The 16,444-nt window shown below is 40.1% G+C and overlaps 1 protein-coding gene across 1 annotated transcript; it reads right to left on the bottom strand.

Annotated features, from left to right (window-relative positions):
* Nucleotides 1-2,342: 2,342 nt before the first annotated feature.
* Nucleotides 2,343-12,776, bottom strand: LOC146383865 (uncharacterized). The gene is made up of 6 exons (XM_084935399.1): nucleotides 12,463-12,776; nucleotides 11,850-12,030; nucleotides 11,638-11,667; nucleotides 9,039-9,181; nucleotides 3,583-3,654; nucleotides 2,343-3,058 (listed from the first exon to the last, which is right to left on the bottom strand). Exons 2-6 carry the CDS (start codon nucleotides 11,968-11,970, stop codon nucleotides 3,041-3,043), a joined length of 384 nt encoding a protein of 127 aa, XP_084791525.1. The 5' UTR covers nucleotides 11,971-12,030; nucleotides 12,463-12,776; the 3' UTR covers nucleotides 2,343-3,040.
* Nucleotides 12,777-16,444: the final 3,668 nt, after the last annotated feature.

The following is a 16,444-nucleotide window of genomic DNA, read 5'->3' as shown; positions in this document are numbered from 1 at the left end:
CCAGCGATGATTCTCCATGAGAAATTTGGAATTAGAAGTTGACCTTTGCACCTGCAATGTTTGAGGACCATGATGGTTGGAGCCGGACTTCCAGCGAGCGGTCTTAGAATAGCAACGTCCCTGGAAAAGCCACTTGGACATGCCTGATTTTTATCGGTGTATTAGCTTTTGAGCACAGCTAATACACCGCTTGCCACTGGGTTACTGTTAAATGTGGACGGTGTGACAAAACTAAAACTCTGGCTGAGCTGAGCGATAAAAACGGAGGATTATCAACTATGGCATGAAAAAAGTGTTGAGGAAACAGCTATATGAATGCTACTGTGTCTAGTGTTTAAGAAAAAAAGGTTAATAAAAATCTAAACAGCATTTAAAAATAGTCAACTATTTCTGCTTTTTTTAGGCTCCTCCCACCAGATGGGCATGCAAGTACAAATATGTACTTTTATCGTTATGGCCCACATGAAATCTGAACCACGCACGCTAGTTATCCTGTGTATCTTATTTTCTTTTTACTGTTTTATAGTGCTCACCTGATTTGGTCCAAATGACCAGCCCCCAGAACATGTAGCCCACCCCAGCTTTAGCATGAATATGATGTATGCTTTTCATCAAGTGCATCATAAAACAGTGGGCTACTGCAGCTGTAGACTGATGTGTCATGAACAATAAATACCCACCAAATCCTGCAGGACTAAAAGACATGTTGGCCTCAGTGTTGATGAAGAGTGCTGTCTCTCCAAGGAAACAAAATGCTGGAAGTGTTAATTGCAAGGACATGCCTTTGTGAGTGCACGTCTGTCTCTTTTTTTTCTCCCCTCGCACTCTCTAAAGCCTGCAGCTGGATGGCTGGCTACAGCACATTTTCAAGCCCAACATGGTTGTTCTGTTTAAGCTGCATGCCAACATCTAATCCTAGATTATCTTCGATTACCAAAATCCTTAGAAGATACCGAAATCTCTTAAAGCGGAAACCAGTAATTGATGAGAACACAGTGTCCACCCCAGGATGGTTTCAGAACTCAGAGACTCACCAGTCGCTTTGAGTTCTTTATATTTATACAAGGCAGGATGGATCCAGTCTTTCATGTTGTCTACATCAAATTGTGACCCTACCATCAGAAAGCTGCAGTTGAAATCAAGACTCATCAGACCAGACAATGTTTTTCACATCTTCTGTTGTTCAGTTGTAGTGAACCTGTGTGAATTCCAGCTTCAGTTTCCTTTTCTTAGTTGAGAGAATTGCAACCGGTGTGGTCTTCCTGCTGTAGCCCATCTGCTCCAAGGTTAGATGTGTTTTGCCTTCAGAGATGATCTTCTGCATATCTTGGCTGTACAGTAACCAGTGGTTATTTGAGCTTTTGTTGCTTTCCTATCAGCTCGAAGCAGTCTGGTCATTTTCCTCTGACGTAAACATCCACAGAACTCTTTTTTGGGTCATTCTCTGAAAATCCTCGAGACAGTTGTTTGAAAATCAGGAGCTTTTGAAATACTCAAACGAGCCCATCTGCCACCAATTACCACGCTGTGTTCAAAGTCACTCAAATCACCTTTCGTCCCTATTCTGAAGCTCAGTTTGAACTTCATCAGGTCCTCTCAGCCATGTCTACATGCATAAATGCACTGAGTTGCTACCACGTAATTGGCTGATTAGATATTAGTGTTAATGAGCAGCTGAACACCTAATGAACTGTTCCTAATGAAGTGGCTGTCATCAGGGGGACAGACTGATTTGTCCCACTTTCAGTGAGAAAGTGAAGATGCTTTGACATCCAGCTTGTGAACTACCAGTGTGATCATTGTTTTAACATACACTGTTATTCACATAACATCGCTCACCACAATTTTAAAAATGCTCTCAACACGTTTTTATTGTTATAGGTCAGCCAACTTACTTAAAGCTAGTCTACACACATATAGATATAGATCTATATAGATAGATTTGAATCTTTCAAATCAGATCACACTCCCTGCTACGGATTTTATTTTTTCCTGTCGTGACTACTGCGCTGTTTGTTGGCACGAGTCAGAGCTGACTTCACCGCATCCTGTTGGTGCAGAACACCGCAGCCCAGATCTTAGCTGGCACACAGATATGATTTGAACATATTACGCTGGTGCTTGCCAAATTACAGTGGCTGCCCATTATCTCCTGCATTCATTTTAAAGACGCATCTGTCACTTTTAAATAGCTTTGCCCTAATTATTCCTCAACTACTGACTAAAGGCGATTTGCCTTTTTGTTTCTTTTTACACTCTTTTATTTTAGACAATAGCTTTTTCTTTCCGTTTGTATTTAATTTGAGCAATGAAGCACAATTCTAAAAACATCATGGGCCTCACACTTTTACACATTTTATTCAACATTTAATTCCCATTAAATGAATATCAGTTCCTTACATGCTCTGGGTTTTCAAAAGTCCATCCAACATGATATAGTATATCTGTTATATCAGTGACAACTTAAAAAATATGAAAAGCACAAATAGCTCAGCACTTTATAGTCCACCGCAAAAAACAGTGACAGTATACAGACAAAAATAGAGAATATTATTCTGCTCCCATCTCAAACAGATCACTGTAAAGTGTTCATTTATATAGAGACACTTAGGTGTTTGTAGACTGCAGTATATTTCCATGTTTGAGTTACTGACATAGCCACACAGTTGACAAATATATAGACACACACGCACACGCATAGACACGCAGTGATCAGCTGGCTTTCTCAGTGGGAGGGAGTCACTGTAAATGACAGCTGGTCACAGAGGACACACACCTGAGGTCTCCTTCGAGACTGATGTTTAAAAGGCACACACCGACGCACACCAACACGTTCACGCGACATCTTTCGATCTTCACAACATTTACACGGATATTGTACAGACGTACGGGGCGGCACAGACGGAAACACGCACACACGCACGCACACCGACGCTGAGCACAGACTCCATAAAGGACCAAAACGAGGCACGACGGGACTTGGCAGAGCAACATGGAATGTTTCGATCATTTATCCTCGACAGCGACGCTCCCCAGCAGGTTATTCGTCAGAGTCCTCCTGAAACAGGCCAAAAACAATAGAGGTCTGTTTATCATTTGGGATGCAGATGACCTCCTGCGGCGCGATCGTTTTCACCTTGAAAGATGCATCTCTGTGCAGCTTAATGACATTACATCACAGAAACTGTGCAAAGTAACGGAGATAATGTTACACCACCCATTAAATGGTTTATTTATGAACTCTGGTGGCTGTCTGGAGCTGCTCACAGTCTGTCTTTGCCTTAAGCAGGATGTAACCTTTAAGCAAGTTGCCAGCAAATGCCAAATAATATATGAACGTTTCATTTGTTTAACAGAAATGTTGATGTAATTTAAAGATTATTGTCTTGGGTATGCCAAAGACACAGCGAGTTACCGTGTCCCTGAGCTAACTATTCATTTGCTAAAAATGTGTTAAAATGAATGAATAGTTTTATACCGTAATATTTCTAATAAAACTTAGGTGAGTTTACACCTGCAAGACTTTATCCAGTCAAGTGTGATTTGCAGCTAACACGGTCGGTGGGGGCAGGTGGGCCTTACCTCTGTGACATCAGCAGGGTCGGTATCAACTGGTGACTCTGCCACATCCTGTACCGCTGAGGCATCGTCACTCTGGAGAAAGACCAAAGAGAAACATTTTATTTTTATTTGTGCTCGATCTTTAAAATGCGACTGTATTTTAAACTAGAAAACAGCAAGAAAAGTGAAAGAATAAAAAACATGGTTACGCAGGTGAAATATCCTGAGCTGTAGATGTGCTACTAACTGCATCCAACTGTCATTTCAAAGAAATGAAATTTCTTCCCTGGTATTAGAGACCGGCACTCAGAACGGTGGTCACTTTGAGCAAACATGCACAGCATGGGATTATTGCTGGGGAAAAGAAAAGCTCTTTGTGTAGACTCACAGACTACACTACACATCCATAACCACTGCATGACGTCATGGCGTTACATGCATCTTTTGTCCCGTGTGTGGTTCAGAATAAGTCTACAGGTGAGAAGCCAAAGGTGAGTCCTGCTCAATGGAAGCTCCAAACTGACACCTGATGCTTGTGTGACGCACAACAAACCCAAGGTTTCTTCAGCCCTGCCCGATCACAATGTTCACACATACACACAGGCCCCAGGATGACATGTGACATAGAAAAGGTGTAGCTACTGAGGTTGTCCATTTTTTTTTTTTTTAACTCTGTTGCTTGTAGTGTGAACAAGCAACAGAGTTAACAAGCCAAACCGAAGCCTAAAGACCCAACCTTCACTTTTAAATGTACTGATATTCCCATTTCCAGTTATTCAAATTGTTAGACACAGGAAAACCTTGGAATAAGGATACGACAATGGGCGCGATTGCACTATTTCCTTTACAAACTTTGCTTGGAGCCATTTTTAAGATCTGACACAATTTAATTACATCAAATTACATTTCTTTGACACCTTTGTCCTAAACAAATTACAGTCATTACATTCATTGTAACTACACCGGCTGCATCGCTGTGTCCTCCGCATTTGTCACCCACATATGCTGTGGGACTACAGTACCTCTGAGTGATCCCTTGAGCCTGCTTTTGTGTCTGCAGAAGGAATATTACATGACTGAAAGTTTGGCAAAAGTAATTTAAAAGGACGTGTGAGGACATTTCTGTACAGTTTTCTACAGTCATCTATCTGAATATTTCAAATAAAAAATATTTGGGGTGGACTGACAGCATCAGCCCCTACGTGTTCTGCCTCTCACAAAATCAACAGGAAACCTGTTGATTTTGTGAATGAGTCACAAAATCCACTAAGGAGGAGGTCAGGATGAAGTGGTGGGTCAGCAAAACATTTATCTTCTTCCAGCGATTAACATTGAGTTTGTAAAGCTGCTGTGCCTGTGACACGGACTCAATTTAACCATGAAAATGAAGCTCCTGTAATTGTGGTTATTCTCATTTAAAATCTTCAGACGACCAATGAGTTGATCTGAAGTGGCGGCCTTCTAATTCATCTGTGTGTGACTGAGCTAAAAACGTGTAAAAGTATAAAACAAAAAGACTGAACGTAAACAACGTGCACAGCTGTGCTCCAGCTTTGTTCGCGGATGCATTAACTCATGCTCATTTCACAACTTTCATTACAAGCGGCGGTCACTGTGATTGCTAAAAGCGGGACAAGGACGAGGCGTGAAACGCTAATGAAGACTGGGCGAGGGGTGGGTGATGTCTCCTATTTTCCCTTGATTGCACTGTGCCATTGAACTGACCTTCCTTAATGGGGAGTGGTCACAGTGCACTGAGATGAAAGGCTGATGCGAGGTGCTCCAGTTACTGCACCCTGTCCTCCTGCTGTTGCATTTAACACCACCCATCAAGCCTCCATCTGTTCCCCTTATGGAGCCGGAGACATTCACTGTAACAGTGAATTCTACCTTGTGTGTTTGCTGCGATCAGACTCAACTTTGGGCAAAAGTTTTATGCAGAAATTTGCTTCATATATCTCAGTGAAGCAATATTGTGTGAATCTACTAAAGCGATAGCTCTCTAGGGACCACGTTGTATTGTTTCAGAGCCATTTTCAAGCAAAAACTGCTTTACGTGAAACGGCAGCTTTTATCACACGCGGCTGAAAAGATTTCATCAATAAGATGTGTTTATTGAGACCATTTTCCCCTCTGCCCTACGCCACGTTTTCTACTACGCTGCCCACCCTTGCCTCATTTTCTTCTCCCACTATCCTCATCACTTCTCTCTTGTCATGATATGACTCACCAGCAGATGATGAATTGGCGGAACAACCAGATGAGGAGATTAATCAAAACTCAGCATCCCACCATCCTCTGTTTGTGTGTCTGTGTGTATGTATCAGCTACAGGAGGGAATTGCTGATGGACTCTCTCAACCTGGCATCAATTTTTAAATAAAATCAATATTAATGAAGTTTAATGGCTGAGCCGGCTGGAAATGACGCTTAAATGAGGACAATCTGATGCTCTCTTCTTTTTAGTTTCTCACTGGGAAAAGTCCCTGTATGGATGGATGGATGGATGGATGGATGGATAGATACTTTATTAATCTCACAATAAAGTAAAAATAAGGGGGGCAAAAATGTACATGCGCACTATAAATCTAAAGTCAATTTGAAGAAGGTATAACAGAAGTACAGAAGTCTACATGTGGAATGTTATGCCTGACAGGTGAGTTCACCTGACAGTGAAAAAGAAAAGTTACTGTACAGACATATAGAGAATGGAAGCATGGTTGGTTGAATGTGTGTGTGTGTAGTTACAGTGTGCAGAAATGTATATGTACGATTCTTCCTTTAGACTAAATATTTATCTCGCTGCTTCAATAAACAACTTCTGTGAAAGATGAAAGGTGTTGCCAGCCAATTCTGTCTTTTCATAAAAAAATCAGATGCTCTAGGTTTTTTTTTTTTGCCAGCAACAAAAGATGAAAGCAGTAAAAAAAGAAAAAGTGCAGAAAAACCCTTTCAGCTGTCGCCACCGGCAGGAGAAATCGCTCAGTGATTTCTTTGGTATCTTATCTTTCCACTGGGTACTTATTTGCTAATCACGGCCAATTAAGGCTGATTTAAAGAAATGTGTGTATGTGTGTGCATGCTGTTGTTAAATTGCTGTTATGGATTCCCCCGTGTTTCATAACTAATTAAGGGAAGAGAGAGCATCACAACAAACGTTGTGAAAAGTCTCTGCGTTGCCCTGGGAAATATCTGGCCGGCTTGTTATTTCCTGCTGCTCGCAGCAGCGTTATGAGAGAGGAGGATAATTATTGCAGGCAAATTTAACGCTGCTGTCAGAAAAGCACAATTTAACACCTTATTAATCCAGATATATAACAGTGTAAGTTCAGGAGAGTGTAACTGCTGTGTGTTGACAAAAAAAGTGGTGACAGCTTTTTTTCTTTCCTTTTCTGCTGCTTATGCTGAAGTTTGTCTTTTCGAGTGCTAAAGAGTTTCAACGTTAATGTGAGCTGATGTGAAGCAGAAGTGCAAAAGTGAAGATCTAAAGTTGCAATTAAAGGTGATTGACATGTTTAATTTTGCTGTTTCTGTTCAGGGATTCTCGCAAAAACACATCAAGATCTAAAAGCGTTGACAAATGTTAAGTATTTACTTTTTTTTTTTAGGAATAACTTGTGAAAGTAATTAAAAAGAGCAGTTAGTTTCACTTTTCTGACCATGTTTACTTTATTTCTGGCGTGCTGCTGTATTATCTTTGTCCCATCAATGTATATGAAGAACCTAGACACACTAATGCTGACGCTTAAAAGTGAAATCATTTCGAAGTGACTTAAACCTGTCGGCCAGCAGGGGGCGACTTGTCTGGTTGCATAAAGAAGTATGACTGTCTAGAAGCCTATGGGAAAATACATCCACTTCTCGCTGGATCTTTGACCTCAGCTAACAATATCCTAATCAAATAATTGTCTCAAAACTTATTTTCAAGTCATTTTTAATTTGTCATGGTGTTTATTTTCAAAGTATGGGTCAATTTAAAGTAAAATATGCAGTAAAATAAGGGCATGATTTATGGTGTAGTCCTTATGTTCTCAGTCAAGCCTTCCTCTTTCCTGTGACATCAGATAAAAAAATACAACAAACTACATGCTACAGTAATGTATCATGGGTTAATAGTTAACTTTTTCTATGCAGGTGTAAGATTGCGACATTAACACAACCATAAGATTTTGTTCCAAAGTGCTTTTAGTGAAATCAAAAGGCTACTTGTAATTTCAGAAAAAATTTTGTCTTAACTGGTGGTTTAGGCCCTACCCATACAAAAGTTGCTCTCAAAATCTCAGTCTTAAGGCAAAGAGAGAGATGTATAAAAAGACGGTGGCAAAATACACAATCACAGAACCCACTGAAAGGGCAGAAGAAGAGTCATACTTTATATTTGACTTGTGTCTCAGCAGTAAATGGTTTGCTACGGTAAACCGCCTTCGCCTTTTCCTCCTACTGTGACAAACGAAGGCCAGACTGACTGATGAAAAACACAGGAAAACTAACAATATGTAACACCTTCCATTTCAGAGAAGAAATATGAGAATTGATGACAAATGACTCAAGGTCAGGAGGCCATTTGGCACAGTAATGGGTTATGGCTTGCGGCCACAGCATGAAATGGAGGGATGTGCTGGGCTCCAAATGACATTTCCTGCGGTGTGTTTTAACTGCGTGCATATAGGGTATATTGATTTGGCCGTGGGGAAGCGTAAGCATCCATAATGTTCGGTCATGCATGCTAAAATTAAAATTCTAAGACACATGGATGTGTTATGAGTGGAAATTGCAAAATTATCAAAAATTTCTTGGTGAGGAAAAGAAAAGTCTGGAAAACTCCAGAGTCCCTTGGAATTTGTCTTATCACTTATCATCTTGTAATTGTAATGTCTAAAACTCAAACCCTGAAGACCTAAAAGTAATAAGTAGCACAACACAAACACAAAATTTAATCTCATTCATCCGTCCATCCATTCTCTTCCACTTATTCGATTCAGGGTCGAGGGTGGAGCCTATCCCAGCTTCCATAGGGCGAGGTACACCAATTTATTTAGCCACGCTATCATACATGCTAATGTTTGTGGTCTTCATCATAGCATGAAACAAGGAGGTTGTATCCTTAATTTGTATAGTTCCATCTGTCAGATGATGGTTTAAAATCGGTGTAACTGTGTAATCAAGGTCTGTGTTTGTGCTACCTATTAGCTTTGGGTATTCAATGCTGGAGTTATATATACCGACTGTATTGAGAAGATTGCATCCTCTTCAGAGACTGCAATTTCTAAAACTTTGTAAACCACACCGTTTTATATACATATATATACCTGAGCTATGCACAGATCTTTACACCAGATCCAACCCCAAAGATCAAACCAGTGATCTTTAGCTCTTTAGGCAAATTTGTAACCCACACTACAGACTCTATATACGTGTCTTACATATCGTAATATCAGTTCTTATACTGATATAGAAAAACACAGTCTTCTTTCTTACCTGTTTGGCCGGGTCCTTCTTGACCAGTCCGGTGGCAGCGGCGATGGTGCCCGCGCCCTCCACGGTTTTCTGGGCCACGGCAGTAACTCCAGTAACCACTGCTCCACCCACTTGAGAAACTCCAGACACTGTTTTACCTGCAACTGTAGGGATGAAAGGAGGAGAATAGAGGATGTATCTCTATAGAGCCACAACAATACGTATACACACACACACACACACACACATACATATACATATATATATATATATATATATATATATATATATATATATATATATATATATATGTGTGTGTGTGTGTGTGTGCATGAATATATATATGAACAAGATCCAGAAAGGCCACTGCCCTCTGGGTGTGAGCTTGTTTGATAGCACATCTAACTTGCACATCTGGACGATATCTATTTTTTTTAAATTGTCTTGCTTATTTCTGCAAGATAATCCCAGAACACACTGTCACACTAGTAAAAAAAAAAACAAAAACAAAGTCTTGATGGGAAGAATGGGAACACTTTTTACTTCCAAAACTACAGCAATTACATTTGTTTAGTGGCAACAGCATGTCCCAGTCAACTGTTGCCAATGATAATTTTCTTTGGTGTAAATAAACGTACTTGCTTTGCCTGCGGTGTTATTTAAAACAGGATCATCACCTGACATATCATTTGGTTGACAGGCCAACTTTGGGAGCTGGCTGCGGGCTTTCCCATTCAAAAGCTTTCTCTATGCCGCATCCAGTCTTCAACAGCGTTCCTGTATGCGTCTTGCAGAGTGTTTTTAGTGAGATCTCTTTGTGAAATTAAGATTGAATTAAATTGATGTCATTAAAAACTGACATGTGGGCCGCCAAGCACCAAACCTTCTGCTGTCTGTTTGACGTCTTGCTTAAGTATTCCCTACAGCAACACTGGAAAAGCCCAATGTTGGCCCACAATTTAAATATGAGGAATTTGTAATGCTAATTTGAATGAATTTAAGGCTTTCAGTGACTTTGCAAAACAGTTAAGAACTGTTCAGATTGCTGTGTAGTCAACTCTGAGGTGATGTTTGCTTTGTCTTAATTGGCAGTGAGCCAAAATGTGGCTTACAGGGATGCAGCAGTGCTACATGGGATAATTAGTCAAGTCGTGGGTACCCATAGGCAGAGATGGGCAGTAACGCGTTACTTGTAACGCGTTACTGTAATCTGATTACTTTTTTCAGGTAACGAGTAAAGTAAGGGATTACTATTGCAAAAACGGTAATTAGATTACCGTTACTTTCCCGTAGGAACGCTGCGTTACTGCGTTACTAAAACCGTGATTTTTTTGCCAGAATGTCTCATGACAGTGACGTAAGCAAGTGCAACGTTTGTGACAACAGCTGTGTGCAGATCAACAATGGATCATATATCGAGTGCGGAGAGAGTATGAGCGTGCAGCGTTTAAAGCGTGGAAGTACTGACCTTATTTTGAGTTTGATTCCATAAAAAGTGACAAAAACATTAGTGTCCGTTGTGCGTGGGAAGAAAACTATTCTTTACAGCGAAAAAAAACCCTAAACTTCCAAGCAAGAACCAAGTGCGCTGAGAAACTCGCGGATTCTTCAACTGACCGCCGCGGCACACCTGCACCAGGGTAAACCTCCACCTACCCTTCTCCTGCTTTACAGGTGAAAATAGAGCAACAGGACCGCTAGTCTTTGATGTTATTTATTTTCTGCTGTGTTTTACTTGCATCTATTTGAAAGACTGAGTGTAAACACAAAAAATATATATTTTATGTGCTGGAATGTGCAGAAAATAGGTTTAAATATTAAACAAATTTCTTCCAGTCAGAGAATGTTGCATATAATTAAATTTTTGCTTGATGCATAAAGTTAAAAGATTAAAACTAATAAAACAAGTTTTAAAAAGGGACTTTTCAATTTGATTACATTTTGTATGATGGATTATGCAGAAAAAGTAGAATTGAGCTGATAGATCTATCGCTTTATCACCTATTCAGGTTGTAAATTGTTTTTTTAAAAAGTAACTAAGTAACTAAGTAATTAATTACTTTTGAAAATAAGTTATCAGTAAAGTAACGGATTACTTTTTTGGGGAAGTAATCGGTAATTAGTTACTGATTACTTTTTTCAAGTAACTTGACCAACACTGCTCATAGGGCATTAGATTGGTCTGTGCGGACCACCTGAAAGCAGATTATCAGATCATCTAATGTGCATCGCTTAGTCCCACTGGAAGCAAAGATCCCTTGTCCACCTTTACAATAAATAAGACATCACACTGTTGTGTTTCCCTGTCATAATCCCACCTGCCTACAAAAGCACAGCCATTTCCCTGAATGCCTACAGCAGACGGCCTCCTTCTGCTTCTCTGTATTTCATGTATGAGAAATGGCAAGGCATAGCCTGTGGGGGATTAGGCGGTTTGTGTTGAGTTAAACAGTGAAATATAACCCCAACCTACAGAGTTACAGTACAGCTCTCTTACTGACCACCTGTGGATTTGGATAGATTACCTTTTCTAACAGCTTGAGCCAAACCAAAAGTCAGACTGAATTCAGAAAACGGGTAAAGTCATGCAGAGAGGCAGTGAAATAATGTATGCTGTTACCTGTTGTGACTCCGTCCTTTGTTTTAGTACCTGTAACAACATACAGGTGGAGGTCAATTAGAAATATAACCCACAAGTCCCCTGTTGAATTCAGTAATCAGCCTATAATATAAGTGATTATACTAATATTAGTGAATTAGTAGCATTGGAAAGGTGCCGTCGATTTTTTTCTGGCAACACTGTCACCAATGAAATTAAAATCCAGAACTCACCGACATACATAACCCCGTCTTTCGTCATCTCAGCCGCTCCGGTCACTCCCTGCTTGGTTTTCTCGGCCGCTGCCACGACCCCGTCCTTGGCTTTAGAGAAACCCTTCATTAACGCGTCCATGGCTGCTCGATTGGCTCCCGGTGTATTTATTTATTTTACGCACACACAGCTGTGAGGGTGCTGAAAACAGGAACAGTGAGAAAGCACACTGGGATGAAATGAAACGCCCGATATTAAAAAGAAAGAAACACACACACGATGCCACCGCCCTTCTTCTTTTCCCTCCGACAGGTTTGCCAAGCCAATATCGCCGGCTGAAATATTTGTGCAAATGTGGGGTTCAGCCCATACAAGCAGCTGTGCTCTGAGGCTGCTGGAAATCCCACCTGTAGGAACTGCTGGTCACAGCCTTTGTTAAGCATCCATGAATGGATGAATGGATTTTACTATAAATTGAAATAACCGGAATAGAGAACGGATCTATTGTGTTGGAGTGTGTGGTAAAAATGCATAAATAAATAAATAACTGTGCAGATGTTAGCAGCATCAAACGGACGATTTTAACACATTTTAAGATAAGGAGATGGATACACGAGCTGTGGGTTCACGCACCTGTTTGCTTCAACTTCCTCTGAGGAGAGAGAGAAGGTGCTGAATCTTCCGGGATGACAGTGAAGCTTCACCCAAAGAGCAGGAGAAGAGGGGTGTAAAACAAAAGGACGGGTTATTGTCTCCAAACTTCAACTTGTCTAAAGACAACGGCTAAAACAGACCGACGGAGGGACGAGGACAGACAGACAGACGGGTTCGACGGGCGCCTCCTGCAGACGAGGGAGAAGGAGCGATTAAACCCCGCGATGCTTACGAGAGAGCAGAGACGCTCCACTGCCTGTCTGTAACACGCTCACTCACTCACTCACTCACACACACACACACACACACACACACACACACACACACACACACAAAGATTACGTAGCGCTTTCTGCACGTAGGTTGCCCACAGCGTGTAGGTGCAGCAGGCTCTTTAAAAATCTCCAGTCGGCTCAATACATCGGTGGCCAAACTACCAATTAGTGGCAGTGCAATTATGCAAGAGAACACTGGTGGGCTTTTCACTGTGAGCACCATGTTAACTGCAGCTGCACAGCTGGTCCGTCATCAACTGTTTGCATTGGAGGCCTAAATCCCCCCCCCCTTCCCCAATTTTTACTTTATTTTAAAAAATGTTTTTCGCTTTTGTTTAAGTAAAAATTATAGAATCAAATAGCCTATGATTTGTAAATAATAGGTGTGGGTTTTTGCAGGAAGTTAGGGTTGGCCCACTTTGTGAATGCTTAATGTTTAAAAACTCACACTTCTAACTTATGACGCGATTATTTGATCCTTTGTGAGGAGACATTATTTACTTGGTGCCTCATTGGAAAGAGAGTTCGGTTTAATGGATGAAAAACGTGTAACATATAACTTCATAATTACCACAAAATAAATGAAAAGGAAAAGAAGGTCTGCACATCAGTAGTAATTGTCCTTTGTTCTAACTGATTATAACTGATCTAGAAAGCACTGCTAAGATTTGAAACCTTTAGTCCTCAACAAAAGGTGCATTATTATTATTTTGTAAGTGCTACCATTAGGGTTTCCATGTCTGCCATTAACAAAAACACAACAAAAAAACTCCAAAACCAAGCAGTAACACTTCAAATGTGACTTCGTGAGAACTTCATGTTTTTTGTTATACAAGTACTCTTTATGTTCCCCTTTAAAAATAAAGCTCCAATGAATCAAAAGTTAATAGGTTAAATGTAAGATGTTGATGAATGGATATGCCGCTTGGATTGTTAACAATCACATGACATGACTGTGCTGTTAGAATTAGACCTGGAAGTCTTTGTTTTCATTATATCATGTATAGCAAAAGTGCAGACGAGCTACAACTTCCAGCACAACAAAAACAAACATTCAGTCATTTACACAGCAAATACATGTACATACATATATACATATATCTAAATAGTCTATTCTTTATTCTTCTCATTAAACCCTTCCTGAGGTGAAATAGAAGGCATGGACAAACAAGGCAGGAGTTCATTCACACTCCAGAAGTGAAACAAATACAAGAAATAAATGGATGTATCAGCAAATGAGCCGTGCTGAAATGCAGATGCACAGTTGCACAATTGTGATTCACAGTGAAATCTTCAGAATTATACAACGTGAGTTGGATGTTCGTCTTGTAACCGGAAGGTTGCCGGTTCGAGCCCCGGCTCGGACCGGCTCGGTCGTTGTGTCCTTGGGCAAGACACTTCGCCTACCGCCTACTGGTGATGGCCAGAGGGGCCGATGGTGCGATATGGCAGCCTCGCCTCTGTCAGTCTGCCCCAGGGCAGCTGTGGCTACAACTGTAGCTTGCCTCCACCAGTGTATGAATGTGAGAGTGAATGAATAGTGGAATTGTAAAGCACTTTGAGGGCCCTGAAAAGCGCTATATAAATGCAATCCATTATTATTATTATTAACTTCTCCATCTAATGCACACGTGGTCTCAATCTAATATAAACAGGGAGATATTTCTGATGTCGCAGAAAAAGCTTAAAATAACTACATTCAAACAAATAATTATCACTTATCCCCAGGTTTTCCTAAGCTACAGTGTGCACAATCGTCTGGCATATTCAGCACCATTAAATCTTCCAATAATTACAGGAACTCCATGTGAACCTCACAAAATAACTTACCAGCTATGATCATCTGTAAAAATGCCAGATTTCCAGTTTTTCCGCAGGATCTCGCATATCCTTATCTCATCTGCTGCTTTTACACACCTTTCATTCACCACAAGAATAACAAGTACCAATGTGCTGTTTTCATGGCTGTAAAACACAAGTGATTATTCATTTACCAATAACAATGAGCCTGTAAAGACTCTATGCTAGAATACTATATTAACATATATAAATAGTTCTCATTAGATTTTTTAAAAGGATGCATTAGTGCTTTCCATTTCCTTTTAATCTATGACCTTAGCATTATGCTATCTCTGTGTTTACTTTTCATGATGTGTCTTCCTGTCTGTGTCAGCAGTTCTGCTCTGTTTGGCTAAATTTGGTTTTCAATACATCGATCACGAATGAGACCTCCAGAAGTGACATTAAACATAAACAATATGCACTTTTTTGCTGAAATATTAGCCAAAGCAAGTATTTGTACAGCAAATTTCACATACAAAGTGCTTCGCTCAAACCATTAAGATCATGCAGGGAGATATGAAGACAGTGGTTTGCAGTTTATGTTCAGGTCTCAGAGGCATGTTTATCATTTGTTTAGTATGAGCACAAAGAAATGTCTCAGTGAAGCCATAAACAGCCACACCCATAAACTACAGTCACATGTATCGCCAGCTTATTCTTTACAAAAACATAAAAAAAAAAAATATATATATATAAAATATAAAACATAAGAAAAAAGTAAAGCGAGACTTAAGTATGCCCACTCACACTACTATATAACAAAGAAAAGAACTTGGTGCAAGTATTTTTGATGCTGTGAAAAGTTCTTCTCAATCTTATGATAAAATGTACTCTGATATTCATAAAAATAAGCACGCAGTGCAAACATGAACATAACGCAATGAAACTAAGTAAAGGAAAAAAAACAGGAAATCAAACAGTACAATTTCTATTCTGAGTGACAAATAACTCCTTTGAGTTTCAACAGTGATGGCGAAATGTGTCAGAACATGTCAGGAAAGCTTGGGTACTTTCTCAACTTGAAGAAAATAATTTACATAAACCTGTTCTTACCTCACTGATCACTGACACACTTCTAGTCTGTAATCCAGTGCTATTATTAGCAATGCAGCTTCAAACGATCCAGTAGGACCCTCAGAGGTGATGTATATAAACTCCACTGCAGAGCAATGAGAGAAATTCTATTTACAACTTTCAATATTATAAGGGCGTAACAACAAACACTGTCATGGTTATGGAAATATGATCAGGGTAAGGAAGTTCTCACTGGATACAGAGGACACGGTCTCCTGCATTAACAGCTGACCTTAAGTATGAGGAGCTGCTGTGGAAAATCAGTCTGGGTAGATGGACTTTTCAAGTCTGATCGTCTCCTTTATTTACGAAATAAATGAGGGAGCTGGGGTGCATCATAGGAACATGACTACGTGCACAAAGACACAAAACAGCTTCATATTTTCTATTAAACTTACTTCTAACCTCTCTAATGTCTCCTCAGCAGAAGTATCGCTGTCCTCAGAACATCACAGATGATTACGCATGAAACGTACTGAATTAAATCAAACCCAACTGCATCGTGTAATCATATAAGTAAATAAGGTTATACCACTTGTTTATTAAGAAACCTTCTATCGCAGTGCCATCAAATATAAGTGCCGGACACTGAGAGCTGGTTGGGTAACCTCTTTCAAATTCTGGGTGGTGTCAAATATTCTGAAATGTTCTAATTTTAAAGTTTTAAACAGCAAAGTGCTGCGTTTGAAGCACCTCGTTCGCACGTCTGTCTTTTACAGCAGATATCTGAATAGACATGTACATACTGAAGCCTCTTACTATCTTTCCAC

Source organism: Perissodus microlepis, chromosome 7 (genome assembly GCF_051167445.1).
Source record: "Perissodus microlepis isolate ML-2025 ecotype Zambia chromosome 7, ASM5116744v1, whole genome shotgun sequence".
Classification (NCBI taxonomy): Eukaryota; Metazoa; Chordata; class Actinopteri; order Cichliformes; family Cichlidae; genus Perissodus; species Perissodus microlepis.
The sequence above is the reverse complement of the archived record's forward strand: the minus strand, read 5'-3'. Positions and strand labels throughout refer to the sequence as shown.